We start from the raw sequence: 13,463 nt of genomic DNA, 5'->3' as shown, positions 1-13,463 counted from the left end.
TTCAGGAGAAACTACAGCCCTATATAAGCACAATGGTTGCAGGATGGAGTTTCAGAGGGTGACACAGATGGTCTCAGGTGGAGGTGGCCCCACTAAATGGAGTGTAGTATGTGTAAAGCAGCCTGTGCCCACATCATCACCTGGAAATGGCCATCCCATATCAGTATGACCTCAAGTCCTCATGGAGGTGCAAGTCCAAGTGGTCAAATAACCTGGCGTTGAAGGTGGCCTCCAGCTTGAAAGCAAAGATGTGCTGAGATATCCTCTATAAATCACATTAGGGAGCCCTTGTGGAATAAGGCAGTTGATGCATTTGGTTTAGAATGGTAAAATCAAAGGGCTTGGATGTACAGATTCCAGTTCCCCTGAATGGGGACATGACCACATGAAGGACTGGCAAGTAAGAAGTTTGTAAATAATGTGGCTCTCAGTGTTGGAAACATTTGTCAGTATTTTGTCCTTTTGAGTTTATGCAAGATCAGTAGGATGCTTTTGTCCCAATACTGCTCATGTTTTTCATGATGAAAATGTTTGTGTGTATATGTATGTTTATATTAATACTCTAACAAATGCCATGTGTGAAGTAAGAAAACACAGTAACTCACAAGTAGAAAGTGGGAGGTGAGTAACAAACACAATGAGTTTGTGGTCAACATCCTATGGCTGATGACCTCATATCCAGACTCAGAGTCACATTTCAGAGGCCCCAGAGCTCTCATCATTGATAACCTCAATTTATTTCCAATGATAGACCCTCATACACAGAGCAACAGACCTGACCCCTATGGTCTCCACACTGTCCTCTACACTGTCCCTGTTGAAAATCAGTCGCCTATACAACTTTCACTGTCTTTTTTTTTTTTTTTTTTGAGATGGGAGTCTCACTCTGCTGCCCATGCTGGAGTGCTGTGGCACAATCTTGGCTCACTGCAACCTCTTCCTCCCAGGTTCAGGTAATTCTCCTGCCTCAGCTTACTGAGTAGCTGGATTACAGGCACCCACCACAACGCCTGGCAAATTTTTGTATTTTTAGTAGAGACGGGGTTTCACCATGTAGGCCAGTCTGGTCTCGAACTCCTGGCCTCAAGAGATTCACCTGCTTTGGACTCCCAAAGTGCTGGGATTATAGGCATGAGCCACCACGCCTGGCCAACTTTCACTCTCCATTTTTTAGTATTCCCACCATTAATTGCACTGATGGCTGCCTCCCGTCAGGCTGTCTCCAGCTTTGTTAATCTCTCAGGATAGCAGTGGATATTCAGGGAGGCTCCGACTTGTTACAATAGCCAGGGAGCATCCACACCACATGAATGCTGATGTGGCATTTCCCAAAGTATTCTCTGAGAACTAGTTTCTCAAGATGCTCAAGGGAAAAGCCACCCAGTCTGGAACACTGCCAAGATTTTCCTGGTTCACAAGGTTCACAACAGACATTTGCAACGTCTGAACTTATTTAACCTCGGGACCTATTTATCCGATGACATTTGTTAATATCTTGAGTCCCTCGTGTTCTATAGAGCATCTTCTGGAAAGCACTGAGTATGTGCATCTGAAATCTTTATTAGGGTCTATGTTTCAGGGAATCCAGTAAAGTGAGTGAAATGTGCTTTCTGCCTCTGTTGGTCTCCAACAGCATGAAATTTATAGTCTCCACCCTAACTTCCCAGGTGAAAGGAATGTTTTTGTGACACAGAATCTGGAGCTAACTCCTAAAATTAACATCTGTTCTCAGTGTCAGGTCTCTGGAGGTCTGTTTCATCCTCTTCCTTACCCAGCCAACTTCCACCATCTCCCCATTTCATTAATCACTTCCTTCAGGAAGCCTCACCTCCCCTCTACTTCCCACCAACCTAGCCTCCCCGCTACTTTCCACCAACCTAGCCTCCCCCGACCTGCCTGGAGTGACAGCCCCTCCTCAATACTTATCTCTACCAACATTCAAAAAATAAATGTAAAAAATACTTCTTCCTTATTTGCTTGGTGATGGGCACATAAAAGTAATGAAGAAATACTTGTGATTTAATCTCCAACTAGTATATCTGCTCTGTGAGGAAAGCATTATAACTCATCTTTTAGCTCTAGTAGCATGCAAGTACATAGTAGCTGCCCAATAAAAGCATTTCTTACACCAATACTTATTATGTATATTATACATACAGCCAGCTCCTAACATCTCCTCAGAAATCAAAATATTAACATTCAAATTAATTTGTATATTAATAGAAAGTGACTGGTTTATAAATAAGTGCTCTTCCTGTCTAATAAGTGAATATTAAATATACAAGAGATGTTCATCCTAAAGACATTACTTCACATTTGCTGTCTAGGCCATGACATTTTAACACAAAAGGAGATGGTTATTTGCCAATCACCATATTCTGGTTTAAATCTGCATTAGGCTCCTCCTCCAGCTATAACAACAAGGGAGCCACCTTGTGTGCAAAAAGGTCTACAAGTCTCCATCCCTCAGGCTAAATTAAATAGGGTTCCACACCCCCTTACAATGTCCAGCAACTCTGGAAAGATTCAGTTTTCTCTGACATTTTGAAGTAGAACTGTTATTATTCTAATTATAAAAAAAGTTGAATAAATAAGGCAAGCAATAGATGGAAGAAAATCCTTGCAAATGTTTTTCTTTGTGGAAAAAAAACTTATTTATTGCCTATGTGAGCTAGTAACCAGAATATAAACAGAACTCTCAAAACTTGCAAGAAAACAAATACAATTAGAAAACATGCAGACATGAATAAACATTTCATCAGAGATAATAGGCAGATGTTATATGAGAACATTAAATAAAGTTCAACATTATTATCCTTTAGAAAAATGTACATTAAAACAATGTGATATCAATACATATCAGTCAGTATGGCTAAGAGGATTTGAAAAAACAGAAATTCATTGATGATGGGAATGTAAAATGATAGTCACTCTGGATAACAGAGTGCTAGTTTCTATTAAAGTTAAACTTGTAACTACCCTATGAGCCAGGAATTGTATCCTGGACATATTTTCCAGAGTAATGAAAACATGTATTCACATGAAACCTAGTACATGAATGTACATAGCACTTTTATTCATAATAGCCACACACTGACTGAAAACAACAAATATGTTCTTGAAAGAGTGAAGGGTTACACACAGTATTTCATGGTAACATCCACACATGAAAACCCACAGCAATAACAAAAGGAACAAACTAAAACATAAACCAATTTAGATGAATCTCCAAGGAATTATGCTGAAGGAAAAGGGCCAATTACAAAAGGTTGCACAGGTTATGATTTCATTTATATAACATTATTGGAATGACAAATTTGCAGAAATAGAAATTAATGGTTTCAAAGAATCAGAATCAGAGCAGGTATGGTGGGGAGAAGGGAAGCGGATGTGGTTGTAAGAGGAAAACGAGTTAATCTTCTGGTAGGTGAACCTACACATGTAATAAAATTGCACAGAACACACACACATAAGAAAAAATTAATCTGGTAAAATGCAAATAGATGAGTAGGTTAATTCTATTACTGTCAATATCTTAATTTTGATATTTTTATAATCTTATATCTTACTATAGTTTTCTAGAGTTTTAAATAGTTTTATAATATGAATAACCAATCTATTCCCTCAGCAGTGCTTTCTACAAGGCCAAGTCTGAAGTACTTTCCATAGCTTATCTCATTTAGTTCTTGAAACAATCATATCATGTTAGACTTCTTAGAACCCCAGTTCCAAAGAAGCAAACTGAAGCCCACAAATGTGAAGGGACTTTCCCAAGACACAGATAATAGGTGGCTGAGTCCCCCTTGTGCTGTGGAGGGATGGAGCACTTACCTTTTGGGCAGCAGGTCCAGGAGCTGTTGGGTGGGGGTGAACCCTCTCTAGGTGCACAGGAAGGAAGATCAGGAGGTAAAAGAGGTGGCAGCTCTGGAAGGTGGGCACCACGGGATCCTCCTGCTGCCCCACCACGCCTGCACTGATGGAGTCCACCTGCAGGTCTCATCCAGATTTAGGGCTGATTTATTTCCGCACACAGAGGGATAAAGGGGGGCCAATTAAAACAATGAGCCCTAGCAAATGCAAAAACACTCATGGTCATAACATGAAGTGAAAGTAAAATATAAATAATTTTCCCAGATATTCTTACAAATATGTGAAAGCCGATTTTACACCTGAACAGTGCTGGGGTGAAATGGTGGGGCTGAAGGAAGGAAACAGACTCAGGGTCCCTTGGATTAAAACTGTGGGTCACTCAATAGGGAAAGCCAAGGCACAAAGTCCTGTGAGTCATCAAGGTGGAGTCCTGGCAGAAGGCCTTCTCAGCCATGTCTGGGCCCTGGTTATAGAGACCATCTCTACACCCACACCCCAATCGAGGCAGGAATGGCCATGACAGCATGGTACACCTGCCCCTCACCCAGGGAGATGAAGTGTCCATCAGTTCTCTGATGATGTTCTGCGTGGAGCTCTGCAAAGACAAACCAGCAGTTAATCTTGCACGCAACAGAGCCCTGCTTGGCTGACCTGGCCTCTTCTGTCGAGTCTTTCCATTCCCCAAATCAGGCACAGACCAGAGTCTACATAAACCTCCTGCCCTCTGACTTTTTCTCCTAAATGCATGAAAGGCAGAGCTTTTCAACATGAATAATTTTAAGACATATAATATTCTCTAATATTCAGGAATAAAGAGGTTTCCTACTGATTATGTTTTTTGAGAATTTTATGCCCTGGTAGACCACAAATGAACAATCTTTGTCAACACCATTTTGTTAATTTGTGTTTTCAAACTATTTTAATTCCATCCTATCATTCATTCATTCATTTATTTATTTATTTATTTAGAGATGGAGTCTCACCTGTTGCCCAGGCTGAATTTATTTATTTAGAGATGGAGTCTCACTCTGCTGCCCAGGCTGCATGCAGTGCAGTGACATGATCTTGGCTCACTGCAACCTCCACCTCTCAGGTTTAAGTGATTTTCCTGTCTCAGCCTCCCAAGTAGCTGGGATTACAGGAGCCCACCACCACACCCAGCTAATTTTTTGTATTTTTGGTAGAGAGAGGGTTTTACTAAGTTGGCTAGGCTAGTCTCGAACTCCTGACCTCAGGTGATCTGCCCACCTGGGCCTCCCGAAGTGCTGGGATTACAGGCATTAGCCACTACGCCTGCCCCTGTCTTTCACTTTAAAGAGGCACAGATGCTGGAAACTACTACCCTTACTGAATGCAGAAAAAGCAAACATATAAATTTCAACATTTACAAGTCACATTTATGAATATATCTCTTATTTAGAGAATTACAATTTTAAACTATCAAAGGAAATGGTAAGGATACAAAATGTAGAGTACTTTTTAAAATAATAATAATTTATTCTCTATATGTTGTAAATTATTTTCTCATTACAAAACAACCTCACCTAAACTAATATACAACCAATTTTGTTAAGTTTAGCTTTTTTAATAAAACAATAAAACTAAATTAAGACAATATTTTAAAAATTCAATCCAAATTGGGGTAAAAAAGCTATATAGTGGTAATATTTTATATCTCATTGGAATTAATATAAATATAAAGCAGATTCTGATAAGGTATATAAGGGCTAGAGAAAACAAGGAAGTAACTTCAAAAACATGAACAATTATATAAATTAAAAGATTACATGGAAAGTAATAAGAAAGCAGTAAAGGAAGAATAAAGAAAAATACGTGAGACATAAAAATAGAAAGCAAAATGATGCAAATTCAACTATACTGATAATATTACAGGCTATAAATAGATTAAATAATCAAATCCATTATTTGGAGTTTATCAGAAGTATAGAAACTTCTATACTCCAATGTAAATAATGGGCAGAAAAAGTGGATCTGAAGATCAACAGGAAAACATAACACTTGAACACTGTAAACAAATATGAACTGATAGAATTCTCAAATTTATAGAATTTTCCACTCAAAATTAGAAGTACACATAAATCATTCTCCAGGATAGACCATATGCTAGGCCATACAGCAGGCAAACGTCAATAAAATTAACAGGATCAAAATAATCCAAAGTATTTTCCCTGACTTTAGTAAAAGGAAATTAAAAATAAATGAATGCAGAAAATGGGGGGAACTCACAAATATATGGAAATTAAAAATACTCCTAATTAATGTGTTAAAGAAAAAATGAAACTGGAAAATATTTTCAGATAAATGAAAATGAAGTTATGACATATCGAAACATGAGATGCAGCAAACTGTTCAGAGAAATTCATAGCAGTAAACACCTACATTAAAAACAAACAATTTTAAATTAATAACCTAATGTTTGGCAAAAATAGCTAAGGGCTAATTAACTACTCAACACACCTTGGGGAACTTGTTAGAGTAACAAGTAATAACTTATGGAACCAACATTCTCCAAACTATTTGGAGTTTAATACCACTAAGGGTAAAAAAATGCTAAAGACAGCATGAACTAGACATACCCGATAGTATATCATTACCATTTACTACCTGGAATCTTGAGCAAGGTGGAATAAGTTAACATTTTTGTCAGGATAAGACATTATTCAATACGCAACAGTGTTAACAAATTAAAAGACATTTCATTTTATTCTTAAAAAAAATTAAGTTTACAGACTGAATAAAGCATTTCAAAATCCAGTTTCCTCAATCATCAAAATTACAGACTGCAAACATTCAAAAAGCATTCTTATTCTGATACCATGACCTATGTTAAAAAAATGTGTTCTCTCTTTTCTTAAACTGAGCCTAAGTATTTACAGGATTGAATTAATAATCTATGTTCTACCAGAGAGAAGTTATTTGCACCACTCTCTGATATTTGTGATTTCTTTATTGTTATCACAGTAATATTCAGGACTTCTAACTTGCTGCTATGAAGATACATTAGAATATTAATGGACTAGCAAGACTTTTTAATGGGTAGTTGGTAAAACTATTCATATCTAAAACTCAGAGTGTTTCTGTCTCACACTTTAATGCAGAACAATAATATTCTGAACACCTAACTCATATATGACTTATATTCAGTGTTGTAAGTCAAACAAAAAGAGCAACTCCATTTAGATTTCATCATACATCCTATATGCCAATGCTCTTAGTCTTCCATGGGAAACTTGTGAATGATGTCATGAGACATGTGAATGATGACATGTGAATGAGACATGTGAATGATGCCTACCTAATGTAGAAGGGACTCTCATGTCAGAGACAGCAATAATCAACCACAGTGGGGAAAAAAAAGGTTAATTTGAATTTAATTACATCAATAATACTTTCTCAATCATGAATACTGTGATTACAAAAATAAGTGAACATTGAAGATAATTATGCCTCTCCATCAATGTCGTCACTCTTTTTAAACATACAATTTAATTATCTAATTGAGTTTGAATTATTTGTTATAATAAACACACTGATTCAGAGTAATTTACGGAAGTGCTAGCACCTTAGTTCTTTCTAAAGTGACACTTCTGATTTTTATTTAGACTTCATTTTGATGTTTCAAAAATCATTACACATATGGGATTTCTATCCAGTATTGATTTTCTAATGTTGAGTAAGGTGTGAGCACCAGTTTAGGGTTTTAGCACATTCTTTACACTTGCAGGGTTTCTACCTGGTATGAATTATTTGATGTTGAGTAAGGGTTGAGCGTCTGTTAAAAGCTTTGCCACATTCTTTACATTTGAAAGGTTTCTCTCCAGTATGAATTCTCTGATGTTGAGTAAGGTGTGAGCTCCTGGTAAAAGCTTTGCCACATTCTTTACATTTGAAGAATTTCTCTCCAGTATGGATTCTCTGATGTTGAGTAAGGTGTGAGCCCCAGATAAAAGCTTTGCCACATTCTTTACAATTGAAAGACTTCTCTCCAGTATGGATTCTTTGATGTCGAGTAAGGTGTGAGCCCCTGTTAAAGGCTTTGCCACATTCTTTACATTTGAAGTGTTTCTCTCCAGTATGGATTCTCTGATGTTGAGTAAGGTGTGAAGCTCTGTTAAAAGCTTTGCCACATTCCTTACACTTGAAAGGTTTCTCTCCAGTATGCATTCTCTGATGCTGAGTAACGTATGAGCTTCTATTAAAGGCTTTGCCACATTCCTTACATCTGAAAGGTTTCTCTCCAGTATGGATTCTCTGGTGTTGAGTAAGGTATGACCCCCTGTTAAAGGCTTTGCCACATTCTTCACATTTGAAAGCTCTCTCTCCAGTATGGATTCTCTGATGTTGAGTAAGGTATGAGCCTCTGTTAAAAGCTTTGCCACATTCCTTACACTTGAAAGGCTTCTCTCCAGTATGGATTCTCTGATGTTGAGCAAGGTGTGAACTCTTGTTAAAGGCTTTGTCACATTTTTTACATTTGTAAGGTTTCTCTCCAGTATGAATTTTCTGATGTCCAAGATGTAAGCCCCTGGTAAAAGCTTTGCCACGTTCTTTATATTTCACTGATTTCTCTCCAGTGTTAATTATCTTATGTCCCTTTAGATGTGATTGACTAAAGACTATTATACATTTTTTATTACATCTTTGTGAGCTCTCTCCAATATAAATTCTTTGATGTTGAGTAAGCTTTGAGAATGGGTCAGAAGTTTCACCACATTCATTAGAGTTGTAAGGCTTTTCTTGAATATGGATATTTTCAGGGAAAATAAGCTTTGAGGATTGGTAAAATACTTTTTCACATTCATTACAATTGTAATAGTTTTCTAGAAAATGAGTACTATGATGTTTACTAATATTTGAGTCATAGTTAAAATTTATCTGATTTTTATTACAAAAGACAGATTTCAAAAATTTATGTTGATATTTATTCATAGGAATACATGGTTCTGTAGGAGCAGCTGACAGAAACTGAGGCTTCTTCTGAAATATTCTATATTCTTTGTCTCCTTTCACAGTTAAATGTTTGTTATGACTAGTTGTCAAATATTGGCTACATAGATTATAACATTCCTTTTGTCCTTCACCTTCACCTATACTTTCCCAGTTTTTCCATAAGCATATATTTTCAAGGCCACAGCTCCCATATCTTCCCAGTGTTGCTTTTTTGAATGAATCTTCTATGCCTTGCTCTGGTAAAATGCCTTGGTTGTAATAAGAATACACAGCTGAAAGAAGTAAAAATAACTAATTATTCTACATACTGATTTCAGTTGAATATACTTTACAAATCTAATATGAAATTTTGCCAAGCTGAGAACATCAGCACAATGCTATAGTAGAAAACCAAGAAAGGACAGAGCAAGATGGCTAAATAGAAGGCTCCAGTGATCATTTCCCCTGCAAGGTCACCAATTTAACAACAATCTATTAAAAAAGAAAAAGAAAAAAAAAACCTTCATAAGAACAAAGGTGAGCACTCACAGTACCTGGTTTTAACCTCGTACTACTCACTAAAAGAGGGTAGGAAAGACCGTCTTGAATCACTAATGCCACCCCTCACTCATGCCCTGGCAGCTGTCACATACTATGTAGATAGAAGCTGTACACTTGGGAGATAGAGAACACTGGGATTGTGAGCACTGAACTCAGTGCTGCCCTATCACAGCAGAAAGCAAAACTGGAATGCACTCAGCTGACGCCTGCCCACAGAGGGAGTATTTCAACTGGCCCTGGGCAGAGAGGAAATCACCCTTCCCGGTGATTGGAACTTGAGTTCTGGCAAGCCTCATCGACATAGTCTAAAATGCTTTGGGGCCCTAAAAAAACTTGAAAGGCAGTTTAGGTTACAAGGACTGCAACTCCCAGGTGAGTCCTAGTGCTGAACTGGGCTTAGAGCCAGTGGACTTGGGGGCCACATTACCTACTGAGATACAAACTGGGGCAGCTAAGAGAGTGCTTACACCACCCCTCCTCCAAACTAAGGCTGCACGGTTCACAGATTCAAGAGACCATGTCCATCTACTTAAGAAGACAGAAAAGAGTAAACAGGACTTTGTCTTGCATTTTGGATACCAGCAAGGCCACCAGTCAGAGTTATGAAACCCCTTTTCAGCCACTAGCTCCTAGTTAAAATTTCTAGGTACATGCTGGGCCAGAAAGAAATCTGCTGCCTTGAATGAAAAATTTTGGCACTGACAAGACCCATCAACTGCTAAGTAAAGAGCCCTCGACCTGGAATAATCTGCAGTGATAACCAGGTAGTTTGCTATGAGCTTTCATTGGGACTCTGAGGCTTGCTAGAATCAGGTGAGACTCAGCACATTCACAACTGTGGTGGCTACAGGGAGTCACTGAAAAAGGTAGAGGAAAAACTATAGAGGATTTCATCTTGCCAACTTAGGTCCCAGCATGGCCAAAGGGAGGAAGAGCATCAAGTGGGCTCTTGGGGTCCCTTATTCCAGGCCTTGGCACTTGGATGGCACTTCTGGACCTGCGCTGAGACAGAAGGGACACCACTGACAAAAAGGGTGAGTACCAGGCCAAGCATCATTCACTACAAGTGAACTAAAGAGCCTTCAATGTTAAGGGAACATTGGTGGTAGCCTGGCGGTATTCCCCATGGGCCTGTGGTGATGGTAGCAATGGGATGAGGCTCTTCTGCCTGTGGAATAAGGACGGAAAAATGGGAAGAACTGAATCTTATGGTTTAATTGCTAGCTCTACCACAGTACAACAGAAAACGAAGTAGACTCCTAAGGTTATTGACTAGCCCCTGGCTCCTGGATGGCACCGATGGGCTTGCCGAGAGCCTGAGGGAACTCACTACTCTGAAGGAAAGGATACAACGCTGGCAAGCCCTGTGTAGGATACCACCTACAAATTATAAAGCCCCAGGACCTTGAGCAATTACTGGTTCTACCAGGTAGTGGTTACAGCTCACCTTGGGTGTGATCAACTGCTGTGCTGGTTTCAGGTCTGACCCACTGCAGTCCTACTGATAATGACAGAAGACAAACTCCTAGGCAGGCAGGGATGGGTCCTTGGTGAAACTCGACCTTCGAGGAAAGGACAGTCTAAAGCCTGAAAACTGAGCTACCAGTTCCAGGAAGAATTCATGGACTGGAGTGAGAACTTCCATCCCTAACCCACTCTCTCTATTGGTTCTTTGAGAATGATTCCTTTTAATCAATTGAATGGTGCCTTTTCCAAGTCCACCCATGAACCAGTCAGCATGCATTCCCCCATTCTAAACCCATAAAAATCCTGGACTCAGCCTCACAGATGGCTACCCACTTTCAGGTCCCCTCTTGCTGTTGATAGCAAGACAAGAAAACAACAAAATGGAAGGAGTAAATCTTTATATAATCAATAACAACACTGAATGTAAATCGACTAAACTCTCCAATCAAAAGACATAGAGTGGCTAAATGGATAAAAAAAAAAAAAAGACTCTGATTTGTTGCCTACAAGAAACACACTTCACCTATAAACACATAGATTAAAAAGATTTAAAAAATTCCATGTGAATGAAAACAAACAAAAAAAGCAGTAGTAGCTATACTTATATCAGACAAAATAGATTTCAAGACAAAACTATAAGAAGAGACAAAGACGGTTATCTATATAATGAGGGCTGGGCACAGTGGCTCATGCTTGTAATCTCAGCACTTTGGGAGGCCGAGGTGGGTGGATCACCTGAGGTTGGGAGTTTGAGACCAGCCTGATTAACATGGAGAAACCCCATCTCTACTAAAAATACAAAACAACAACAACAACAAAATTATCCGGGCATGGTGGCACATGCCTGTAATCCCAGCTACTCAGGAGGCTGAGACAGGAGAATCACTTGAACCTGGGAGGCAGAGGTTGCAGGGAGCCCAGATTGCACCATTGTACTCCAGCCTGGGCAACAAGAGCGAAACTCAGAGAAACTCCGTCTCAAAATAATAATAATAATAATAATAATAATAATGAGGTTAATTCATCAAGAAGATATAAGAATGTTACATACATATGCACCTAACACTGGAGTACTCAGATATATTAAGCCAGTATTATTACAGCTAAAGAGACAGGCCCCAATATAATAATACCTAGAGACTGCAACACCCCACTTTCAGCATTGAATAAATCTTCCAGACAGAAAAACCAACGAAGAAATATCAGGCCTAATCTGTGCTATAAACCAAATGGACATAATGGATATTTACAGAACATTTTATCGAATGGCTTCAGAATACACATTTTTCTCTGCAGTGCATGAATCATTCTCATTGATAGACCATATGTTAGGTCACAAAACAAGTCTTAAAACATTTTAAAAATTAAAATAATATCAAGCATCTTTTCTGACTACAATGAAAAAACCTAGAAATTAATAACCAGAAAAAGTTTTGAAATTATATAAACACATAGAATTTAAACAATATGCTCCTGAAAGGCCAGTGGGTCAATGAGGAAATTAATAAATAAATTGAAATATTTCTGAAATATGTGATCATGGAAATACATGAAAACTTAGGATATACAGTAAAAGCAGTACTAAAAGTTTATAACTAAAAGTGTCTACATAAAAAACTCAAATAAACAACTTCATGACAGATTTATTGAAATTTCCATGAAAATACCATCAGTATTCTTCACAGAACTATAAAAAACAATCCTAAAATTAATGTGGATCAAAGAAGAGCCTACATAGCCAAAGTAATACTAACCAAAACAAAATAAAAAATCTGGAGGCATCACATTACCCTACTTCAAATTATACTACAAAGCTATAGCTACCAAAACAGCATGGTATTGCTATTAAAATAGACACATAGACCAATGAAGCATAATAGAGAATCCAGAAATTAAGCCAAATACAGGCAACTCATCTTAACTAATAATCAACAAGGCATACAAATAAACAAATTGAGGAAACAACACCCTATTCAATAAATGGTGCTAGGAAAACTGGCAAGCCACACATAGAAGAATAAAACTGGATCCCCCATCTCTGACCTTATACAAAAATCAATTCAAGATGGATCAAAGATTTAAATCTAAGGCCTGAAAACATACAAATTCTAAAAGGTAACATATAAAAAAACTCTTCTGGACATTGACTTAGGCAAAAAATTCATGACTAAGACCCCAAAAGCAAATGCAACAAAAACAAACATAAATAAATGGGACCTTATTAAACTAAAAAGCTTCTGCACAGCAAAAGAAATAATCAGCAGAGTATATAGACAACCCACAGAGTAGCAGAAAATATTTGCAAACTACGCACAGAAAGCTAGCATCCAGAATCTATACAGAACTCAAATAAATTAGCCAAATAATAATAATTCCATCAAAAAGTAGGCAGAGAAAATGAATATATATTTGTCAAAAGAAGACATACGAACACCGAACAATAATCTAAAAATGCTCAACATCACTAAGCAGAGAAATACAAATGAAAACCACAATTAGATACCAACTTACTCCTACAAAAATGGCCATAATTCAAAAGTCAAGAAAACAACAGATGTTGGCATGGTTGTGGTGAAATGGGAACACTTAACAAATAAAATGTCATTTGCAGCAAC

At 37.9% G+C, this 13,463-nt stretch overlaps 1 protein-coding gene across 3 annotated transcripts in view; it reads right to left on the bottom strand.

The window, feature by feature from the left end:
- The window catches only part of ZNF519 (zinc finger protein 519), a 61,401-nt gene that overhangs the window by 26,161 nt on the left and 21,777 nt on the right, over positions 1-13,463 (bottom strand). The window contains exons 3-4 of one of the 3 annotated variants that reach the window (XR_010110133.1): positions 3,832-9,113; positions 2,630-3,433 (exon numbers count right to left, since the gene is read on the bottom strand). Coding sequence is in view for 1 of the 3 variants with exons in the window: in XM_034943435.3 (XP_034799326.2) it covers positions 7,621-9,113 (1,493 nt within the window). In the remaining 2 variants the exon portion in view is untranslated. Of the gene's footprint in view, positions 1-2,629; positions 9,114-13,463 lie in introns of those variants that run through there. The other 2 variants (XR_010110132.1, XM_034943435.3) reach the window with 2 other exon arrangements.

Source organism: Pan paniscus, chromosome 17 (genome assembly GCF_029289425.2).
Source record: "Pan paniscus chromosome 17, NHGRI_mPanPan1-v2.0_pri, whole genome shotgun sequence".
Taxonomy (NCBI): domain Eukaryota; kingdom Metazoa; phylum Chordata; class Mammalia; order Primates; family Hominidae; genus Pan; species Pan paniscus.
Note: the sequence above shows the minus strand (reverse complement) of the source record. Positions and strands in the feature narration are given on the sequence as shown.